This window comes from Hoplias malabaricus, chromosome 13, assembly GCF_029633855.1.
Source record: "Hoplias malabaricus isolate fHopMal1 chromosome 13, fHopMal1.hap1, whole genome shotgun sequence".
In the NCBI taxonomy this organism is placed as follows: Eukaryota; Metazoa; Chordata; class Actinopteri; order Characiformes; family Erythrinidae; genus Hoplias; species Hoplias malabaricus.
In genome coordinates, this window is record NC_089812.1 from 38,801,220 (window position 1) to 38,825,359 (window position 24,140).

Consider the following 24,140-nt stretch of genomic DNA (forward strand, 5'->3'; position numbering starts at 1 on the left):
CTGCACCACCATGCCGCACAAGAAACTGCACTTTTTGTTTTGTATTGTACAGAAATGTTCTTAACCCCATGAACCCTACATTTCACACGATATAAGCGCTATGTGGCTATGTCTATATGTCAGAACTGGTATCTGCTATGAAGCTTTTATGTAAGTAACGTAGTTATGAGAGTGAGGAAGAGTAAGGATGTGTGATGTGTCATCCAAGCTTAGGTATCATAACACATGCACTAAAAAATGAGTATAATACGAGCAAAAGTGGAATAAAAATGGTAAAGTGATTAAATGAGTGAATATAAAAGAAACATTGATGAATAAAATGATTAAATGATTTACTGATTCTCTTCAGTAGAGTCATGGTCGGAGGAGGTATAAATTGGCCGAGGCATTTCAAGGGGCAACTCGTCCAGAGGATTACGATCAGGAATAGCAGGGTGACGCTCCATGTGCACCTCTTCACTAACTATAGTGAAGGTGACAGAACACTCGATAGTTTTATTATCAAACTTCTGACACATGGAATGATGCAGCATCCAATCGCTGTGATCAGCCCCAAAGCCCCCCACTTGCCAAAATATGAATCAAACTAAGCCACCCAATCATTATGAATTCCATAGAATTCATGTAACTCAGCTGTGAACGTCATTAGTTCTGCCATGGCCCGGGTGAATGATCCGTTTGATTTGAATGATCTGTGTGATTAAAAATAACTGTACAACAGTGGTGACCAAACAGGTCGGCTTAGGCCTTCATTGAGTCACAGTGTGCATACAGCAGGGTGGATAGAGAAAACCCTCTGATTCTGGTCAACTACCCACAGTGCAGAACATCTTTGGACACATTTCGTGTGTAACATTCATACGCTGCGTCCAGATTGTCGATATCGTCATCTGGATATTCAATCATCCCGGACAAGCCCCCAGGTTGTTATGGCAATTGTCTAAGTGCCACCAGGAAGTTAAGACCTAGTTCTAAATTAAGTCTCAGACCCGAGGAGAAATCAGAGGAATAAAGACACTCCAATCTCTAATTTATTTAGACATAATGTCACGTACACTTTTCCTTTTACCATTACATCATGTCTCAGATTTCCCTAAGTCCCAGACCTTATGGACTATTAGGACATACATCTTTCTGTTACCATCTACTCTCTCACTGCTCCACAGTCAGAATTACGTCCTGCAGAGAGTCAGGTGAAGTCTCCCTGTCCCAAACAGGATGCACATTTACGTTTCAGATAGACTTCCCTAAATCTAACTAAGGAGGCACGGTGTCGCAGTCACACAGCTCCAGGGGCCTGGAGGTTGTGGGTTCGATTCCCGCTCCGGGTGACTGTCTGTGAGGAGTGTGGTGTGTTCTCCCTGTGTCTGCGTGGGTTTCCTCCGGGTCACTGTCTGTGAGGAGTGTGGTGTGTTCTCTCTGTGTCTGCGTGGGTTTCCTCCGGGTGACTGTCTGTGAGGAGTGTGGTGTGTTCTCCCTGTTTCTGCGTGGGTTTCCTCCGGGTGACTGTCTGTGAGGAGTGTGGTGTGTTCTCCCTGTGTCTGCGTGGGTTTCCTCCAGGTGCTCCTGTTTCCTCCCACAGTTCAAAAACACACGTTGGTAGGTGGATTGGCGATGCAAAATTGTCCATAGGGGTGAGTGTGTGAGTGAATGTGTGAGTGTGTATTGCCCTGTGAAGGACTGGCGCCCCCTCCAGGGTGTATTCCCGCCTTGCGCCCAATGATTCCAGTTAGGCTCTGGACCCACCGCGACCCTGAACTGGATAAGGGTTACAGATAAACTCATTACATTATTAGTTTGTGTCCCACCTTTGGAATTTGGGTTGTGTTTATTGAACTACATTTAAATGTTCATTTAAAAACTCATCAGTGTGTGTTATACACTCTTGTTTGCATTTTCAGGGTGTTTCCGGAGGAGAGGAATCCTCAGCGTCTGAGTCTCCAAACCCAGAGCAGCCTGGTGCACACCACAGCTTTGTACAGGAACACTTCCAGGCGCAGTACAAGTGAGTGTCTAATAATCACACCTGCACTTCCACCACACTGACACAAAGAGGTCAGCAATCTGCCTTGACATGTCTTGAACCCCTGGTAATTTATCTACAAGTGTACGAAGATTAATGGCTACCTACAGTGGACGGTGACATGGTGTGTGAGGAGGCAGCTTGGCTTTGTATCTGCTATAGGGTTTGACAGCTAGACTGTCTTGTTAGGGCAACATGTCAGAGGAAGTGGTGCCAATAGAGCAAGCGTGACACTCAGAGTAGAGTGAACTGAATATATTTTTGTGAGACCCCTGACACCTCACGGAATTGGAATCTCACTATTCACTCCTTCGCTGTTCGTGTTTTTTATTCACAACACGTGAAAGGGAAAAACAAAGGTGAACGCATGAGATGGCGGACTAGGCGTTGGATCAGTTGGTGAGTGATGCTCTTAATCTCACCGTCATGACTTTAAGATCTTCACTGGGCTGTAGATTTCTTTGATGTCAACACTAGCTTCTTTGCTTTATCCTTATAATATCATCTCTTACGAGTTGGTTTTTTTTTTTTTTTTTTGCTATTTTGAGCTGATATACAAGGTGTCTCAAAAATAGAAAAACAGCGATATAAAAGATGGTGATCCAATTGTTTGGAGAACACACCAACTCCTCGTAGACAGTCACCCGGAGGAAACCCACGCAGACACAGGGAGAACACACCACACTCCTCACAGACAGTCACCCGGAGGAAACCCACGCAGACACAGGGAGAACACACCACACTCCTCACAGACAGTCACCCGGAGGAAACCCACGCAGACACAGGGAGAACACACCACACTCCTCACAGACAGTCATCCAGAGGAAACCCATGCAGACACAGGGAGAACACACCACACTCCTCACAGACAGTCACCCGGAGGAAACCCACGCAGACACAGGGAGAACACACCACACTCCTCACAGACAGTCACCCGGAGGAAACCCACGCAGACACAGGGAGAACTCACCACACTCCTCACAGACAGTCATCCGGAGGAAACCCATGCAGACACAGGGAGAACACACCACACTCCTCACAGACAGTCACCCAGAGGAAACCCACGCAGACACAGAGAGAACACACCACACTTCTCACAGACAGTCACCCGGAGGAAACCCATGCAGACACAGGGAGGACACACCACACTCCTCACAGACAGTCACCCGGAGGAAACCCACGCAGACACAGAGAGAACACACCACACTCCTCACAGACAGTCACCCGGAGGAAACCCACGCAGACACAGGAAGAACACACCACACTTCTCACAGACAGTCACCCGGAGGAAACCCACGCAGACACAGGGAGAACACACCACACTCCTCACAGACAGTCACCCGGAGGAAACCCACGCAGACACAGGGAGAACTCACCACACTCCTCACAGACAGTCATCCGGAGGAAACCCATGCAGACACAGGGAGAACACACCACACTCCTCACAGACAGTCACCCGGAGGAAACCCACGCAGACACAGGGAGAACACACCACACTCCTCACAGACAGTCACCTGGAGGAAACCCACACAGACACAGGGAGAACACACCACACTCCTCACAGATAGTCCCCCGGAGCAGGAATCGAACCCACAACCTCCAGGTCCCTGGAGCTGTGACTGCGACACCTACCTGCTCCCCCACATCTCTATTTAACATTTGAGATATGCTTGAAGGTGTATAATTTTATACTGTAGCAGGCCCCAGAGAAGTGAGATGGGAGTCTTAGCCATTGCTGTTCAAGGGTGCCCTTTATTTCATCCTAACAAGGGCACAGGCAACAGAGAGCAGAATGTGCCTGGCCTCAGCGCTGAGAACAAGGAACACCTACCCTCCAGCCACACGTCACACAGACACTTACACACAATCACAACATGCCAAACTGCCCTTTCTTAACTCACGTTGGTATAAAAACACGGATTCCAAGATTTTCAGAACAATTCCGGTGTTAAAACACCCCTAAGACCAAAGTTGGGAAACTGAGTTCTATTTTAGACCTCAGCAGACTCAGAAAAGTGTTTTGATATTAAAGTTTTTTCCTTTATCCCAACTATATTGAAGCAGACTGCCAGCTCCACATTCCAGCAGCAAGCTGCCCTCTTTTGAAAGCAAGAGCACTCGAGCTCTACCCACCGCAGGAGTGGAGCATGCAGCTGCATTCAGAAGTGTTGGCATTCCCTGGTCTGATTCATTATTTTATTGTTTTGTTTTTTTTAAAGAACATAAAAAAGCAACATAATATTGGAAATATTTATGGACAGTTAGTCTTTGTTTACTGTTTTACAAGAACGCATGTGCAAAGTTATATTTTATGTTTTAGATTTTTTTCCAATGTGTTAAAATAGGGGTGGCGCAGCAGGAATTGTCGCAGTCACACAGCTCCAGGGACCTGGAGGTTGTGGGTTCGATTCCTGTCTGTGAGGAGTGTGGTGTGTTCTCCCTGTGTCTACGTGGGTTACCTCAGGGTGACTGTCTGTGAGGAGTGTGGTGTGTTCTCCCTGTGTCCGTGTGGGTTTCCTCCGAGTGCTCCGGTATCCTCCCACAGTCCAAAAACACACGTTGGTAGGTGGATTTGCGACTCAAAAAGTGTGTGAGTGAATGTGTGAGTGTGTGTTGCCCTGTGAAGGACTGGCGCCCCCTCCAGGGTGTATTCCCACCTTGCGCCCAATGATTCCAGGTAGGCTCTGGACCCACCGTGACCCTGAACTGGATAAGGGTTACAGAAAATGAATGAATGAATGTTAAAATAGGCAAAAAGAAACAGGAAAATATGAACTGCACTGTCAGAAAAACTGTGGTCTGTGGTGCTACACTCAAAGGTAACTATAGGGAACATAATTGCACCTTATTGTTTTATAATTGTAGATTTAAAACTTGTGTTGATTTCATACGCCCCGTCTCCAGGAGTTTTATTACATTATTTTATTTTTCACAGTTCTATAATGAAATATTACAAATGTTCACCTCTCCTTCTGGAGAAGAGAATGCAATGTACCTTTAATGAGCACAACTGGACTTTAACACCACTGCTGTACCTTCACAGGTACATTTACACTGACCAGTAATGTACCTCTACCGTACCCGTTTTCTAGGAGTGTGTAGATGATATGAATTAGCAAAAAAAAAAACCATACTTGTAATTCAATGCAAATGACTTTCGCATTAAGTTTGATACTTTTTTTCTGGGAAAGTAACAACACAAATTGAGCAAAGCTGTCAACAATTAATTGCCCATCTGAATAAATTCAAAGTTGGAAGCCATACGTTGTATCAGAGCCCAAACTCTGTGATATATTTGTGCTGCACGACTAAACTGGGCTTCGCAGGAAAGTCCCTTCTGCTTCCACTGTGTGCCATTAAACACCTCGGAGAGTCCAGCCGTCTTTTAAAAAGAAAAGTGTCGTTATCTGTGATAGTTTCAGAATTAAGAGACTGGAAATATACTTCATGCTTTAGTGTGCGTTCCACTACATTCATCAATCTGTAATTAGTAACTGTACTGACATTATTCACACTGTGATAATGAAAATTCAATTAATTATCATTAGCTATCTTGCCCCCTTAGCTCATTAAGATCTGTCCCCAGAGTGGGTGTTTACTGTCAGTGTTTACTGTTGGATGCACCAATTACTGAGCGCACATTCAAACACATTCTGAATGGAACTGGAATGAATACCTGTTTATTATTCATTGGGTTAATTACAGGTTCAATAAACGGTGTCTGAAGTGTGATATTTTTCTGTTTATATTAGACAAACTACATCACCGCATTCTTTAGCTAAATAAAATACGCTGCTGTAATAAATGAGGTTATTAATAGTGATGCACGATATATCGGCAGCCAATATATTATTTGCTGATATGATATGATTGGTTCAATATTGGAATATTGGAAACTGATATGTTGCCTTTTTTGTGATTGCGTGTATGCGCTAACTCCTGTAAATACACAACTAATGTCTGCCGCATGGATATTTTTCACAGTTTCTGCAGAGAACCGTTTCTGGGATTAAGACGGCGATGTAAACACACACAGACACAGCAGGTTAAACGACAGAAAGATACTCGATACTCTCAAACACCACAATGCAGGAGCCCTTCGTATATAAACCACATGAATTTATATATAAAGTCATTCAGCGTCTGAATTTATTACTGAAACACGAGGATGAACGATTATAAACACTCACTCTAACACTCACTCTCTCTCCCTAGCGTCGCTCGAAGCCACTTCACGCCACTCTCTCTCTCAGTCTCCAAAACAAAACAGGTGCTTCGCTAATTAGCGCCCCTCTAGAAACCATTCATGTGGAACCAGCAGCAAATTTTTTGATAAAAGATTAATGATAAAGTACAGAAATGTAGAAATACTGAAGAAAAGGCTTGTCCAATACTTTTTTTTTTTTGCATTAGTCCAATGTGAATTTGCTTTAATTACAAAAACATCAAATCATTGGTTATTAATATCGGTATCTAGGCGGCACAGTGGCGCAGCAGGTTGGTGTCACAGTCACACAGCTCCAGGGACCTGGAGGTTGTGGGTTCGTGCCCCGCTCCAGGTGACTGTCTGTGAGGAGTGTGGTGTGTTCTCCCTGTGTCTGCGTGGGTTTCCTCCGGGTGATTGTCTGTGAGGAGTGTGGTGTGTTCTCCCTGTGTCTGCGTGGGTTTCCTCCGGGTGACTGTCTGTGAGGAGTGTTATGTGTTCTCCCTGTGTCTGCGTGGGTTTCCTCCGGGTGACTGTCTGTGAGGAGTGTGGTGTGTTCTCCCTGTGTCTGCGTGGGTTTCCTCCGGGTGACTGTCTGTGAGGAGTGTGGTGTGTTCTCCCTGTGTCTGCGTGGGTTTCCTCCGGGTGACTGCCTGTGAGGAGTGTGGTGTGTTCTCCCTGTGTCTGCGTGGGTTTCCTCCAGGTGACTGTCTGTGAGGAGTGTGGTATGTTCTCTCTGTGTCTGTGTGGGTTTCCTCCGGGTGACTGTCTGTGAGGAGTTGGTAGGTGGATTGGTGACTAAAAAGTGTCCGTATGTGTGAGTAAATGTATGTGTGTGTTGCCCTGTGAAGGACTGGTGCCCCCTCCAGGGTGTATTCCTGCCTTGCGCCCAATGATTCCAGGTAGGCTCTGGACCCACTGTCACCCTGAACTGAATAAGGGTTACAGATAATGAATGAATGAATGAATGAATATCGGTATCTGTAAAAACAAAAAAAAATCACCCCTAGTTATTAAGGAAGCAGACTAGATAAAAAAGAAAGAAAGAGAAAAACTTTGCATTTCAAGTTACTCTTTATTATGTCCTGTGGCATTCCTTAACATTAAATGTTTCCTATTTGAAAGTGTTGGTTCTGATTTGCCCATTCCATCTTAAATGGTGCAGGTGCCAAAATTAAACTGCAGCATCATTTAATGAGCAAAGAAAAATGTCAAACAGTAAGAAGACGATAAGGTCTTCCCAACCTCTGGGCTTTCTTCATTTAAAGGGGACGTCTAATATTGTGGGGAAACACAATAGAAATACGGTAACATATTCATCTCGATTCATGGTTTTGAATGTTTGGAGCCTCTCTGTTGCCTAAAAGAATGACAGATGCCTTTTCTGTGCCATGAGCAGAGAGAGAGAGAGAGAAAGCCTAGCATACTGGACTGAGTCTGTTTATTTACTCGTTTACTCACACCAGGGCTTTGTAAACACATTAGACAGGTTTTTGAGCATGTAAACAGCGGAGAGCTAGCAAATGGTGAGGAATCTTCTTCTGAATATTATAAAAAGTGTTTGTTCATTACAATTCTGAACCTCACCTTTAAGTACCTTAAGGGAGACCTTCCCATTCCACCTTAAAATAATGTCTAACGGTATGCTTTACATCAGTTATGTTTGGGAGAGTACTTCATTTAAAGTACTTTTTTTTCATCTGAACATTTAGACTTGGTTTATTTAAGTACCCCAAGATACACATTAAAGGAAATGAAAAACACTGACTGAGCTGTTGCTTAAATATAACAAGCTACAATAGGAAAACATTATACTTTCAAAACTACAGGATGTTGTCTCCTCAGTTCCCAAACGTATACACAGTGTTCTGAAAAGTAGAGGTGATGCAGCACAGTGGTGAACATGGCCAGTTTCAAACTATGAAATGTTGGCTTTGTACTATTTTCAGTAAAATATATTTTTTCCCAGTTGTGCCCAGTGTCTCAGCTTTTTTGGTGTTTGTGTGTAGTTAATATTTCAGTATGATTGTCAGGAACGAGGGGCGGATTGAACACCTGGACAGATAACAAGGAGGACGGGTTAACACATGACACGGACGAGGAGGCGGAACAAAGGCGGAGACTTGAACATAAACAAAACAGAGCCATGTGCAAATAAAGCACATGGCCGGGACAACAGACTGACAGGACGAAGGCGTGACAATGATTATGTAAATGTAACGGAGTCTTCATGATTATGACGTGTGTTTGATGTCGTTTTTGTAAAGCATCACTTGATGTCTGTTTATTTTAATAGAAATATAAAGAATGTTTCTCTTAGAACTGTTTGATATTTAAGTTTCTTTTTGAATTCAACTGAGACATTAAACTTTAAACTAATTGCCTATAAATTGTAGAATTATAGCGTTAAGAGTTAATGAAAATCTACACACAGCTCTAAAAACACTGCAAAAATCGTCATACATCACGCCACGTTCCTCAGATCGCTCCGAAAAGAAAATAACATCAGTGAACTCTCCTATGCCTCATTTTCTTGTTCCACCTTGATGTTTTTTGTCATTCAATCAGAAGAAACCAAAAGTCTTGGAAACCAAAGAACTTCAGACTGAATTACTTTAAGGCACTAGTTTGGTGAAATTTTTTCATTGATATTTTAGCTCATATCTCAGATGAGGTCAAGGAGCCAAGGCAATCTGGCACTGAAACAATAAAGTTATAGTAGGTAACAAATAGTGGAAATTTCAATGCCAATTATTATCATTGTTCAGAGCATGTTTAAATCATCCTACATCATCATGAGTTATTTACAGATCCCAATAAGAGTTGTGTGTTGTTTCTGGCTGTGTATAACACACTGTAAAGCACACTGTCAGAAAAAAACTTCACTGTGGTGGTAACCTCAAGGATACATTTAGTACTTGACTGTACTTGACTTGTTAGGAACATGACTGTAGCTTATTCTATATTAATGTAGATTTTAAAATGGTGTTGATTTCAAACGCCCAACTTAATCTCCAGGAGTTATTCATTCATTCATTCATTCATTATCTGTAACCCTTATTCAATTCAAGTTCGCAGTGGGTCCAGAGCCTACCTGGAATCATTGGGTGCAAGGCGGGAATACACCCTGGAGGGGGCACCAGTCCTTCACAGGGCAACACACACACACACACACACACATTCACTCATATACTTTTGAGTCACCAATCCACCTATCAACATGTGTTTTTGGACTGTGGGAGGAAACCGGAGCACCCGGAGGAAACCCACGCAGACACAGGGAGAACACACCACACTCCTCACAGACAGTCACCCGGAGGAAACCCACGCAGACACAGGGAGAACACACCACACTCCTCACAGACAGTCACCCGGAGGAAACCCACACAGACACAGGGAGAACACACCACACTCCTCACAGACAGTCACCCGGAGGAAACCCACGCAGACACAGGGAGAACACACCACACTCCTCACAGACGGTCACCCGGTGGTTCAAAGGGAAAACAAGGACATATTGTCACTCATGAGAAAGACAGAACAGGGCATATATATTAAATGTGAATGAGTGAGTATGTTAACGAGTGAGTGATTGATGGAGTATGTGTTTGAGTGAGAGACAAGTAGGTGAGTGAATGTGTATGTATAAGCGAGTTCAACGTTCTAGAGGAACCCGAAGTGAACGTTCTATGGCATCACTTCAGAATCACAGGGAGCACTTTCCTATAAGAGCAGTGAGCTACCGCTGAGGCTGCTGTTACTGAGGGAATGCTAGAGAGACATAGCGAGTTCACTGATTGAGACACATTGAGCCGTGACAGCACTGACAGTGATTAACTGGGTGACGTTAACAGCGGAGTTTAATGAAACATGGAGGAGATGTTTTTCTAGAGCGGCATGACTCTAGGGATCCATACACAACTCTTTTTATTTATGTCTCTCTGCTTCATTCTTGTTACCTGACTTTTGTTATTTCACTGTATACTGTCTGTATCTCTCTCTTACTCTTTTTATTCTCTTTCTCTCTCACTCCTTCCTTCTGTTGCACTCATTGGTTGCCTCTATCTCTCACTTGCTGACTCTATATATGCATCACTCTTTAATGGCGTCTCTTCCTTCTGCTTCTTTCTGTCTTTGTCTAATTCTTTTTCTTTCTCTCTCTCTCTGTCCATCTGTTTGGCTCTCACTCTCTCTCTCTCTCTCTCAGAGTATAGAAGGTAGTTTCTGTACAGCTGTGTTAATGTAACCTTTATCATTTCAGAGAGAAGGGTTTCCTCATGACAGTTAGAACACACACATTTGTGACGGCGGTCAAATACTTTGTGACAGTTGCAGACAGTACACACACTAAATGTTTCAGGTTTGCAGATGCTGTAATGTGTTGTGTATCTGTGCCAGTCTGGAAGAAAGTTATAAACATCTTGCCCCTCTGGGCATTTACAGCTCCCTGTTTGTTTGAAATAAAGGGAAAAGGATTTGTTCTTTCACACTATTATCAACAAATGTATTTTATTTCTTCCAACTCCACCATTTTTCATGAGTTGTTTCAATAAGATTAGGAACTGAGCACAGAACTTCTCAAAAATTAAGTTTTACACAAAAAAGAAAAGATGAATCCATCCAAAAAAAGGTTTTTGCACTGATCTTACAATGTCTTGTGAAAACAAGTGTGTTCTTTTTTTACTGAAGTAGATGGAGCAATGAAACCAAGAAACTCACTTTTAACGTCGGTGTACACACCTCAATCGGATAAAATAGTCCGACTGAACTCATTCCGATTAATAGCCATGTAAACACGTGTCTGATCACACACACCCAATCAGTTTATATACATCCTGAGCGTGAGCTGAGCTCGTACAAGGCAACAGCAGCACATTACTGAATGTGTGTGAATGCGGTCAAAATAATCTTTCATCAATTCCTTCAGTGCTCCTCTCTTCCACCAGTCTTTACTGTGAAGGGGGTTTGAGCCATTGAGGCCAAATGAAGCTTTATAACTTTATTTTCTCTCTCTCTCTCTCTCTCTCTCTCTCTCTCTCTCTCTCTCTCTTAAAGGGCCAGGGTGCCCTGCAGGTCTGACTGCATGTGCTTGTCAGTAATGTGTATACTAATATACTAAGTGGTCCTCTGTGCATGTTCATCATTTTGGCTCGGATTACTTGTAACAAGCAAACAAACTACGGTTTCTAATCAGATTGGTGAGTGGAGTGTACATATAAACACCTCAGTCTGAATGTACAGGGTGGGTCATTTATGTGGATACACCTTAATAAAATGGGAATGGTTGGTGATATTAACTTCCTGTTTGTGGCACATTAGTATATGGGAGGGGAAAAACTTTTCAAGATGGGTGGTGACCATGGCGGCCATTTTGAAGTCGGCCATTTTGGATCCAACTTTTGTTTGTTCAATGGGAAGAGGGTCATGTGACACATCAAACTTTATTCTTTCACGAGTTATTTACAAGTTTCTGACCACTTATAAAATGTGTTCAAAGTGCTGCCCCATTGTGTTGATTGTCAATGCAACCCTCTTCTCCCACTCTTCACACACTAATAGCAACACCACAGGAGAAATGCTAGCACAGGCTTTCAGTGTCCGTAGTTTCAGGTGCTGCACGTCTTGACGGTATGGTGTGGTGTATGGGGTACAAAGATAGTGGGACCATTCTTCATCAGTGGAAACCTCAAGGCCACTGGATGTGAAATTGCTACACGATGATGTGTTTTCCTCTTTATGCACTGAAGCTGGCACGTTCCCTGAGTTTTTCCAGTAAGATGGTGCACCACCACATTATGGGTGTCAGGTCCGAGCATTCCTAGATGAACAGTTTCCTGGAAAGTGGATTGGTCGTCGTGGGCCATTTGAATGGCCCCAAGATCTCCCGATCTGACCCCTTAGACTTTTATCTTTGGGGTCATCTGAAGGCAGTTGTCTATGCTGTGAAGATACGAGACGTGCAGCACCTGAAACTACGGACACTGGAAGCCGGTGCTAGCATTTCTCCTGCGGTGTTGCTATCAGTGTGTGAAGAGTGGGAGAAGAGGGTTGCATTGACAATCAACACAATGGGCAGCACTTGGAACACATTTTATAAGTGGTCAGAAACTTGTAAATAACTCATGAAAGAATAAAGTTACGTTAAAAGCACACCATTGTTTTTTTTTTGTGAAAATCACAATAAGTTTGATGTGTCACATGACCATCTTCCCATTGAAAAAAACAAAAGTTAGATCCAAAATTGCCGACTTCAAAATGGCCGCCATGGTCTCCACCCATCTTGAAAAGTTTCCCCCCTCCCATATACTAATGTGCCACAAACAGGAAGTTAATATCATCAACCATTCCCATTTTATTAAGGTGTATCCATATCAATGGCCCACCCTTTATAATCGAAATGATTTAAGTTTGATTTGAGAAAATCTCTGCATTTCAAATGGACAGTATATAACTGTAGCTATTTTGGTGGATAGCTCAAAGAAAAATGATTTGGCAATAATAATAATATTAAAACATAACTATAAATATCCAGTAGAATCCACTGGCTCTGCATTACTGCAGTTTTATCATAGGGAAGGGTATAGCAGATGCCTCAAACATCCTTCACAGTCTCGAATGGCTTATTGCATTTATAAAACTGCACACTCACCATGATTTTACTGTCATTACCATTGTTAAAATTACTAGCAATAGCATTATATAACTTGTTTTAATGTATATTATATTTGGTTACTCGTTTTGTTTTTGATTGATGTCATTTGATTTTGATTGTTGTATGAGAAGTTATGGGAATAAGTGTCGGTGTAACAATGGGGGTTGTGTGTAGGAGTGGTCAAGGAGTGAGGGAAGGAGGTAAGTGCAAAAGACTTTATTAACAATAACCAAAAGGAAACTAGACAGAGGGAAGCTAAACACAAGGACTAGGAGACCAAACAAGAACCAAACAAAGAAGGGGCTAACACTAAACAAGGCTAAATGCTAAACAAGCCTAAATACTAAATGCTAAACAAGGCTAAATGCTAAACAAGCCTAAATACTAAATGCTAAACAAGGCTAAATGCTAAACACTAAACAAGGCTAAATGCTAAACGGTAAACAAGGCTCTAAACATTAAACACGGCTAAGCATTAAACAAGGACCATACAGAACAAAGGGGCTAAACACAGAGCAAGGTTAAACACAGAAAGCTAAATGAGAAGACTAAACTCAAGGCTTTAAGTCACATGACAAGGGGAGCACAAACAAGAAACAATACAGAACACAAAACTAAGCACATTACAGTCGGGTGTAAAGGACATGTCATGATCAAGAAAGATATCTGTACTTTTTTCTGACACTGAGTTTGAGTGTCGTAGACACAATAATTCAAGTCTTTGAACGTGTCGATCGGTTCTTGTTTGCCTTTGCAGCATCTCCACTAAACAGTCATTAAGTTGGTAGACATCTTTATAAATATCAGACAGCATTCATGTGATTTTCGCTGTCATCCGTCAGCTCAGAACGGAGTGAATTGGGGGTTTAGTTTTCAGTCAGTTGACGTGTTTTTTCAAAACTGATCTTTTCTCATCACCTCCAGCTGCTGAGATCAGCCCAAAGATTATGTGTGGTGTGTCCAGACAGCTGACCTTATTTCTTTCACTCACACACACACACACACACACACACACACATTTACTGGACACACTCGCGTCACAAGGAGTGTGATGTAACAGGTCAGTCAGTGCATGGTGCAATCTCATCCCCACAATCACATGAAGGCTGTAATTTAGCCGTTGAGCTTCTTGTCTTATAATTGTTTACACCAAACTGAAAATGAAGAGGTGCTAGATCTATTTGAGAAGGTGTAATTCATGTTTTGTTTCCCAACGTTCATCACAGTGACTTCTTTGCTGCATTATCATGTGAGGGATAGTGTTGTCTTAATGAAATGAAGAGGGGTTGAGGAACACGAGATGCTTGTCATTTGTCTCATCACACTGTGTGTAATTCGTGTGAGAATCTGACGAGTGGACGGTCAGGAGTAGAGGTTTTTTCTTCAAAAGACGTGAATTTCATGAAGAAATTCTAAAAGTCAGGTTTCAGTTTTTCACCTTTAGTTCCACTTGATCTGTGTTAGCATTGCGCGGGTTTAAACGAGGCCACGTTACAGACAGCGCTGGCAGTGTTCAGAACACGTTGACATGAAACATACGAGGATCAAGCCCATTTAAAGACAAACTTAAGATGATATTCAAAAACTGAGATAAAAAAAAAACCTGAGAAACTGAATAAACTGAAAACTGCCCGGAGGGTTAAAGAGAAAAAAACTATATATCACAGTGGAACCTCTACTAACGAACTTTCCAAGATACGAACCGGGCAGTAACGGAGAGTAGGCGGTGAATGTGGGGAGACGAAGCGTAGATACGGCTTAACTTAGCACGAATTTTGATGTCTGCTATTTACACTAATGCTAAATTGCTAAAGCTACAATGTGCTAATCTTAAAAGCTCACTCAAGTCTGGGGGCGCTGGGAGACTCGCCTATTGGGGTCAGTGGACATTTCCAGCTCCGGCTCGGAGGAGGCTCGGGTTCGTTTCTAGAGTCGTGGTTCGTTGGTGGAGGCAAAAAATATTCAAATGCCCGGTTCGTATCTTGGAAAGTTCGTTAGTAGAGGTTCCACTGTAATGTCATGTTCAATGGGGCTTAAAATTTGAGAAATAGAAATTGGTCTGTGACATTTGCACATTTATGATAAAAACACTTGTGATATTCTGTCCACAAACTTTGAATATTCTTTGTGACCAGTGTAATAGTTATATAGCTGTCTGCGACTTCCTTTCCTTTGAGGACAATCCAAAAGATCCGGTTGGACAGCAGTCATCCAGCACACAGACTGTTCTCCATATTGCCATCAGGCAGGAGATTCTGCAGCATCCAGGACAGAATTAACTTCTCAACAAGCTGTTAGTCCCTCCCCCAACACCACTTCATGCTGCTACTTTATATATTTAATATATCATTTCAGTGCAATTGGACAATATCACTTTGTCACTTTGTACTTCAGTCACTTTATACTACGCTTAAATGTACTCTGTTTTCTTTAGCATAGCAACATAGCAAGAGAACCTACACCCTCTCTCTGTGTCTATTCTGTGCATAATTAGTGTATATTTTGTTACATTTATGATATTTTCTGGTTATTTTGAATATATTAGCACTACCCTACTGTAGAGTGATTACCTGTGAATCACCACAAACATTTCAATGCGTAAACGTCCTGACGTCTTGTGCAAATGACAAATAAACTTGAAACTTGAAACCTTGGAGTACTATGTAGTTGCAGAAGGTAAAATAGAGTTTAGCCAAAAGGCAGCTTAATTGCTAAAGACATGACAACACTGGCCAGATCAGTACACGTCAATAGCAAAGGGGAGGGGGCCGGAGAAAAAGAAAGGGTCTTGTGGGTCCAGTTGGACCCGAATTCCTGTTCATCACTCTGCAGTACACAGTTCACAGGGTCTTGATCAGTCCCTCAGCTGCTCTGAGGCCTGTACAGCAGCATGCAGTCTTGAAATTCCCCACATCCTTGTTCATCACACAGTTGAACCTTGCTGTGCGGAGGTTTGGAGAATCGATTGAGTAACTTCAGTTAGTGATGTTAGAGAAAAGCCCCTGACTCATCTTCCAACCATGTGACCTTGACAGAAATACAGTATGGCTCTGTATTAAATGTAGTGAATTCACCGTGTTATTTACGTCAGACATATTAACTACTTATCTTTATTGTTTGAAAAATTTTCCTAATTTGCCACAAGGCTATCGTAGCCACGTCTCCTCCCTGAGTCGAAGAGACTGGTGAGCTAAAGTTCAGAAGCCATTAGTAAACGAGCTAGCTATCCAGCTATTCACCAGTCTACGGGGAGGTAGTGAAAGACAAACGGAGCAAACACAGAGTACAGCAGAGGTAGCAGCAACACTCGGCCAGCGTGTGTAACAGAGTAGCATCTGAGATAGCAGCCGCACTGTACTGGCGCATAGAGCAGAGTAGCAGCGAGGAAGGCAAGCCCAGTCGGTCGGCATTGCAGCGGAGATAGCGGCCACACTGGGCCGGCGTGTACAGCAAAGTAGCAGCGAGGATAAAAACCACACTCGGTCGGCAGTACAGCAGCGTAGCAGCGGGGGAAAGCACCAATCTGGAGACTCTATAGAAGGTATCCAGTTTGTACAAGTACATTAACAAAATAATCACACCAAAGAAAAACGACGACAGCGACACTACCTGCAGCACCACTGTAGCGCCCTCCTATAGCAACATAGGACCCAAATATCACAATGCCTGGAATTTATATTCCATATATTCCAAAATGACCGACTTCAAAACGGCCGCCATGCTCACCACCCATCTTGAAAAGTGTCCCCCCTCCCATATACTAATGTGCCACAAACAGGAAGTTAATATCACCAACCACTCCCATTTTATTAAGGTGTATCCATATAAATGGCCCACCCTGTAGTATAAGCAGAATGTGGGTGGGGCCACAGCTGGGGTCAGTCATTTTGGTGCAGTAAAGTTATATTGAAGATTTACATGGACTGGATGTCAAATACCATCCTTGATTCCATCCCTTGTCTCTCTTCTTTGTGTCTTAGCTTTCTTTTTCAGGAGAAGAAGAAAATCAGCTTGTGTTTACCAAAGATTTTACAGTGCCCTTTGACCCTGACCTGTGTCATGTGCTGCAGTCGTCTGTGTAGGACCCGTCACGCTAGATACCTCCTCTATCCTTCTCTCCTTATTCCTTTGGCCATGTTTAAAGAAATGTGTCTTTAAAAAGTTCAGTGATTTCAACCGCCTTCAGGCGCAAGGGCTAAGGGACAGAGGACACAGGAATCAAGGAGACATCAATAAGAGATTTGAGATCCACCCCAGGGTGAGAGTTTTATGAATGATTGCTCTTACAGTTCTTCTAGAGGTAGACAACAGAACAATGAAGGGTATCTCCGTGTTGTTTCTCAGTGTTATTGAATATTCAATGGTGCATTGTCTCCTTGGGAAGCATTGTGGTGATTAAAGTGGATTTGCATGCTCATAGGTAATCAGGCCCTAATGTCCCCGGAGTGACATCCACTCATTCAGTAAAGTGTAATAATTATGTCAACCTACAGTGGCAATAAACAAAGACAAAACCTGTTAATGAAGGGAGGGGAGGAGAGAACCAGCGGCCTGTTTTTATTGTTCTGTTTGTGTGTAACTTTCAATAATGCTTTGTTTTCTTACTGAAAGTGTCCTCTTTGATGGAGGGAGCTATAAATTTAGTCTTCAGTTCAATTTTATTTTATACTTTAAAAACACCAAAGGCTTTAAAAGAGGTTTTTCTGTTAAGACAGTGGTCTAAAAGCAGGCTTTTATTCTCAAACTTCTTCAACAAACCAGAGGAAAAGACTTCTAGAACATCACCCCACAGTGGGAGCAGGTGCTATCTCAGGCTACATTTGTTACTGGATTCATTCATTTTATTCCCATCTAATATACACACATTCCCTGTCCAATTAAAACTCAGATATTTGTCCATTTTTAGTTTACTACATCATTTAAACACAGCACCTGACAATTTCCTGATGAATGACCCAATAGGAATTCTCCAAAATTAAATTAAATCTTTTTACATTCACTTCCACTGAAAGTTAAGGGTTTTTTTCCTTCTCCTGTACAGTTAGTATTTTGGGATTTTGGAATAATGTTATTTGGTTTTATTCTAATGTTGGACATTATTTGTTGTTCGTTTGCTCAGATGAGTAGCTTTTTAAATTTCATAATCTCTGGTTCCTAAAACTTTTACACAGTAATGTGTGTGTATTATGTACAGGAGGTCCTCGGGTTACGTCAGTCCCGAGTTACTATGTTTCGTGGTTACGACACATGTCCCATTTACTGTATAAAGCCTTGTTTCGACGTAAGTGGTTTTGCGTCGTAAACATAACGTGAACTTCGTGTTTGGTGTGCGCGGCGCAGCGGAAGAATACACAGTTATGCGGCTTAGGATAATTAGGGAGGGGGGTTACTGTGCTGAACAAGTGTTCAACGTGGATGAGACAGGCTTGTATGTACGTATGTTCTGACTTACACCGAAAATCGGTTTACGACGCAACATAGGAACGGATCAACGTCGTGGGAGGTGTCATGGCTAAATTGGAGCAGCCTGGTGGACAATCTTCATTAACTCCACACTGCACCAGTAAGACCATGTGCATCCAATGGTTCAAACACTGTGTCCTGAAGGCGGTGGCGTGTATCAGGACGACAATGCACCAATACACACAGCGAGACTGGTGAAAGACTGGTTTGATGAACATGAAAGTGAAGTTGAACATCTCCCATGGCCTGCACAGTCACCAGATCTAAATATTATTGAGCCACTTTGGGGTGTTTTGGAGGAGCGAGTCAGGAAACGTTTTCCTCCACCAGCATCACGTAGAGACCTGGCCACTATCCTGCAAGAAGAATGGCTTCAAATCCCTCTGACCACTGTGCAGGACTTGTGTATGTCATTCCCAAGACCAACTGACGCTGTATCGGCCGCAAAAGGAGGCCCTACACCACACTAATAAATTACTGTGGTCTAAAACCAGGTGTTTCACTTTCATTGTCCAACCCCTGTATGTGTGTATATATTTATACATGGCATAAGAGGACCTTAGAAGTCTGTTGTGGATTTTGAAGGTTCGACTGGTGCACGTGGTCCACTAGACTCAGATGAGGTGTTTACAGGCAGCTCAGCATCTGTGCAGCTGTAGTGGGGACTCGCCCATGTTTGTATGCAGAGAGCAGCCACAGCTGATGGGTGTCTTTTGAGGAACAGACATCTGTGGGCAAGCTACGGCTCTGACACTGAGAGAGAAAGCGACAGAGAGGGACGGAGGGAGGGAGAGAGAGAGAGAAGTGTAGACGAGAGAGGGGGTAGGAGGGAGCAGGCAGCTGGCTGGAGCTGAAAAGAGCTTTCTTAAGCCTCTCTCACTATCTCTCTCTCTCTGATCTTCATTCTCCACAGGGCTGTCAGGTGCAGGCTGAGGAGGAAATCACTTCCAAAAGTAAAATGTAATGATGCTGAATATTGATGATGATGTTGTGCTCATTTATTTTCAGCTGAAGGCGCTTCTGACTTTAAAGAACGCTTCACTATTACGGTTGATTTAAGAGAATGATTTTCAACTGAACGGTGGCATCAAAGCAGAAACATGCTTTGAGCAGACTTGTGTCGGGGAACGCGCCGTGAGAATGACCAACTGTGTAATATCACGTATTTGAAGAGAGCAGAGATAAAAACTGAATTTCTCTAAGACCCTGAAGGGTTTAAAAGAGACAAGAAAGCTTTCTGAGCCGCCGTCTCTTTGAAAAGGCTGCTGCGTTTGACCTCATTTGCTGCCAGTGCCACAATCAGACATTCCTCTTTTAGGTCTCTCTCTCAGTGCCAGTGTCCATTACTGAAAAGAACAGTTATATTCAAGTAAGAGCCCTAAGCGATCATGTGAACCAGGAATAAGGCATGGAGCCGCACAAAAGGCAGTGGTAAGAATGATGCAATTAAATGGAAACTGTGCTGTGTGTCTGTTCCTGTTGGGTGGAGTAACCCACCTCCAATAGTAGTGCACTGCTTCCTCTCTGTTCCGTCTGACATCACTTCCTTTACAACAGAACAGCGTTCCTCCGTTACACAACCTCTACAGTGTGCTGTACACAAACGTATCACAGTACCATCCAGAATTGTTACGTTTCTATTAAAATAAAAGGTTCTCACCATCATTGTCGTGGTGGGTCCAGAGCCTGATCTGAAATCACTGGGCCATCACAGGGTCTCACATAGCAGTCTGGTTTTCAACTGGTGGAGGAAACCTATCCAGACACAGGAAGAACACACCAAACACTTTGACAACACTGACTTGAGGCCAATATCAAACCTAGAACCTCAAGAACCTGGAGCTTTGTGATTGAAACACATTCACTTTGAAATATTCCATTCACTTGATTAAACTTAGTCATTATTGAGACTATAAAATGACATCTGTGTCTTGTAAAATGCATGTATACGTTTGTACAAGTTGTGAATTGAGTATAGCATCCTCACCCCTTCTCTATTGTCTTTTCACTCCCTTAGGTCATCACTGACATGCCCACATTGCCTTAAGCAGAGTCACACCTTCGACCCTTTCCTCTGTATCTCTCTTCCCATCCCTCTGCGCCAGACCCGGTGAGTACAGCTCAAATCCAGGTGATGAAATATCGAGCATGAACACAGAAGAGCAGTAGACAGCAGTGGAAGAGAAGTCAGCTGCAATTACTGACTGTGTAACATTAGCCATCCAGTGATAATTGTTACTAGTCCTTAGTTGTTTGTCCAGTGATAATTGTTCATAGCCTTTAGAAGCACTCGCAGAGGGGACTTTTTTATTGCACAGATGTTGCTTGTTGATGGTTAAGGACGCACAATGGTGGTTTTCCTAAGGACAAATAGCATTAGACCAACAGAGACAAGAGATACTTCTAGCCCAGATAATGATCACAAACGTTACTCACAGCATCAAATCTGAAAAGGCCCTTTGTGTTGGAGTTGGAGGTCAATTGGAGTTGGAGGTCATTCAGTCCATCACAAGGCATTATTCACTCACACATTCACACATACAGACATTTTGCGCAGCCATTCCACCTGTCAAATTGTGCTTTTGGGCTGTGGAAAGAAACAGGAGCACCTGGAGGAAACCCACACAGACACAGGGAGAACACACCAAACTCCTCACATAATACAAGCACTTGTATTATATTATATCGCCCACATGTTTTATATCAAAACGTTCAGAACAATCTCAGCTCTCTCGTTAAGAGAGGCCCATGTGACCTACAGCATTTTCTGAAGAGATAATCTGTCTCTAACCCTGAAAAACTGCGAGAGGCAGAGGAGGCTCGTAACTCGAGATGAACAGTATCACGTACAGTCGTGATAACGTGATCTAAAGAGTAGTTTCTGCACATTCACCGAGTGTTTGAACTGTATTTCTGCGCTGTGTTATCGCTAACATATAAATAGAAACATGGCGAATGGTCGTAGTTGGCACGCCGCCGCGTTCTTCGACCCCAGAGGGTTACACCTTCAACACTAGGCCTCAAGGGAGCTGTGTGACAGTGACACTACATGCTGCACCACCGTGCAACCCACATGAGGTTATTATATCAACAAATGAGTTTAACCTGAGACTTGACTGAGATCTCCACTAAAACTGATGAGGAGACTCCTGGGTTCTTTCTCTCATGAGGAATTTAATCTTAATGAGCAATTATTTGTCATTGTACAATGTAAAACAAAATGTGTCTTCTGCATTTAACACAGCTGTGTGGCAGTGAATGCACACACACACTAGTGCACTGGGGCTGTGGACACACACCCAGAGCAAGGGGCAGCCATCCCCGGTGTCCAGGGAGCAGTTGGGGGTTCAGTGCCTTGCTCAAGGGCACTTCAGCCGTGGATGTTCCCGCCGGTCCTGGGAATTGAACGGGCAACCTTCCGGTACCAAGCTGGTCCTCTACCCATTAGGCCACAACAGGGGAATTGTTTGTGCTGTAGATGTATTATCTGATTGTTGTACAACGTATAATGAACTTACGTATAAATAACTGGGCCTGGCCGGTACAGAGCAGTAGATGAATGTGAGAGGCACAGCTCAATGAACAGGTCAAAAGTTTAGCATATCATCATATCATCATATCCTCTTTTCATTTTTTTAAAACAATATGCAGAGGCACAGGAAGTATTTGTTTATGGGGCTCCCTCTGTAGACAGGTGGTCCAGGAGAACAGGGCAGAACTCCACGCTTACCCTCAGACAATAGGCTGAACTGGCTGAGGCCTAGAGTGGAAACAGCTCCTCCTAAATCAGAAACAATACTGTATTCACACTGGAACCCTGTGGCACACCAGCACTCTGCCTTTGCCTACAGGGGAAATCCTGACATTTATGAGGAGTAGGCCATTCATATCTGTAAACAAACCCTTGTACACATACACCCTTTCAATATTCACAGATACACACATGGGTGCAGACCTACTGGCCCACAGTATATGTGTGTGTACTCCAAACAAACAAAGTTTCACTGTTACAGGGACAAGGCTTTCTGTTAGACACTGAATACTGGGATTTCCCTTGGAACATTTGAGTGTCACCTTGCCCCTCTGAGCAGAGTTACAAGGGGTTGTGGTTAATAACTTCCCGACCCTCGAAGAGCCTGATACGTTACACAAATACAAAAATAAAAGCTGCAATACCAAGCTGTGCTCTTTCATGCCGCTCCGCCAGTCTGCAGTGATATCAGAGGACTGTTGCTTGACTATAGCTATAGCATATATCATCACTGACCCTTGACCTTAACTCATCTGTGTTCACTTCTTATTCAGCAGCTTTTTGTTTGGACCTTCCAGTTCCACCATAAATTTTGCAGTAGCCTCAGGTGCTAGAACGAAACTGCTTTATCATTTAGAGGGTTGCATTGACAATCCAACGCATGGGCAGAACTTTGAACACATTTCATAAGTGGTCAGAAACTCACGAAAGAATAAGGTTACGTTAAAACCAAGCACACCATTGTTTTTCTTGTGAAATTCCAATTAAGTTTGATGTGTCACATGACCCTCTTCCCACTGAAAACACAAAAGTTGGATAAAAATGGCCGCCATGGTCACCACCCATCTTGAAAAGTTTCCCCCCTCCCATATACTAATGTGCCACAAACAGGAAGTTAATGTCACCAACCATTCCCACTTTATTAAGGTGTATCCACATAAATGGCCCACCCTGTATATCAGCATACTACAAGTGACGTTTAATGCTTGTTACAAAGTGCCGTTATACATTGAAACTATATTAAACAAAGATAACACAATGGTTATCATAATTCTTAAGGCAGAAAATACTTATATTTGCAGTTTTTTGCCTGTGATTCAAAAGGCATTCATAACCCTCTGTTTAATGTGTGGTTCTACTAAGGTCAATGTTGCTCTAAAATTAGGCTTTACTCGTTTATCCCAACAAGAATTGAGACAGGCAAAATGGAGGGTTAGGGCTAAGCATTATGTGCAAGGGGTTAAATGGATTGGACATTGAGTTTGAGTTTGGGTTTGTTTCTGGCTAAAATGGTACCAGAAACGGTTTATTTATGGCAGATGCAAAGTCAGAGACCGTAGCTCATCTGTTGCTGCACAGTTTGTGCTGATCTTCCTCTGGTCCTTCATCAGTGCTCACTGGAAACCTGCAGGATGCCTTTGGCTGGATATTTTTAGTTGTTGGACTGTTCTCAATCCAGCAGTGACACGGATTGGGTTAAAAACTCTAGCAGCACTGCTATGTTTGATCCAGTGGTACAAGCACGAGACACACTAACACAGCAGCACCACGTCAGTGTCATTGCAGCTCTGAGAATGATCCACTACCACATCACACCTGCTCTGTGGGGGTCCTCAGCGCTGAAGAACAGGGGGAAAGGGGGTGAATAAGGGATGCACAGCAATGTGTGGACTACAATCTGTAATTGTAGAATTACAAAGTGCTCCTGTATGGTCAGTGGAGCTTAGAGAATGGAATCAACCATTTCACGGTGTGTTGCTGCTTTTTATAAACACTGAATATGGCACTTCATTCATTCGTTCATTCATTCATTATCTGTAACTCTTATCCAGTTCAGGGTCGCGGTGGGTCCAGAGCCTACCTGGAATCATTGGGCGCAAGGCAGGAATACACCCTGGAGGGGGCGCCAGTCCTTCACAGGGCAACACACACTCACACATTCACACCTACGGACACTTTTGAGTCACCAATCCACCTACCAACGTGTGTTTTTGGACTGTGGGAGGAAACCGGAGCACCCGGAGGAAACCCACGCAGACACAGGGAG

The 24,140-nt window shown here is 43.1% G+C and overlaps 1 protein-coding gene across 1 annotated transcript in view; it reads left to right on the plus strand.

The window, feature by feature from the left end:
* usp43b (ubiquitin specific peptidase 43b) overlaps window positions 1-24,140 on the plus strand; it is a 175,403-nt gene that overhangs the window by 68,848 nt on the left and 82,415 nt on the right. Inside the window, exons 3-4 of the mRNA XM_066641551.1 lie at window positions 1,902-2,005; window positions 20,360-20,452. Of these exons, the coding sequence (XP_066497648.1) occupies window positions 1,902-2,005; window positions 20,360-20,452 (197 nt within the window). The remainder of the gene's footprint in view (window positions 1-1,901; window positions 2,006-20,359; window positions 20,453-24,140) is intronic.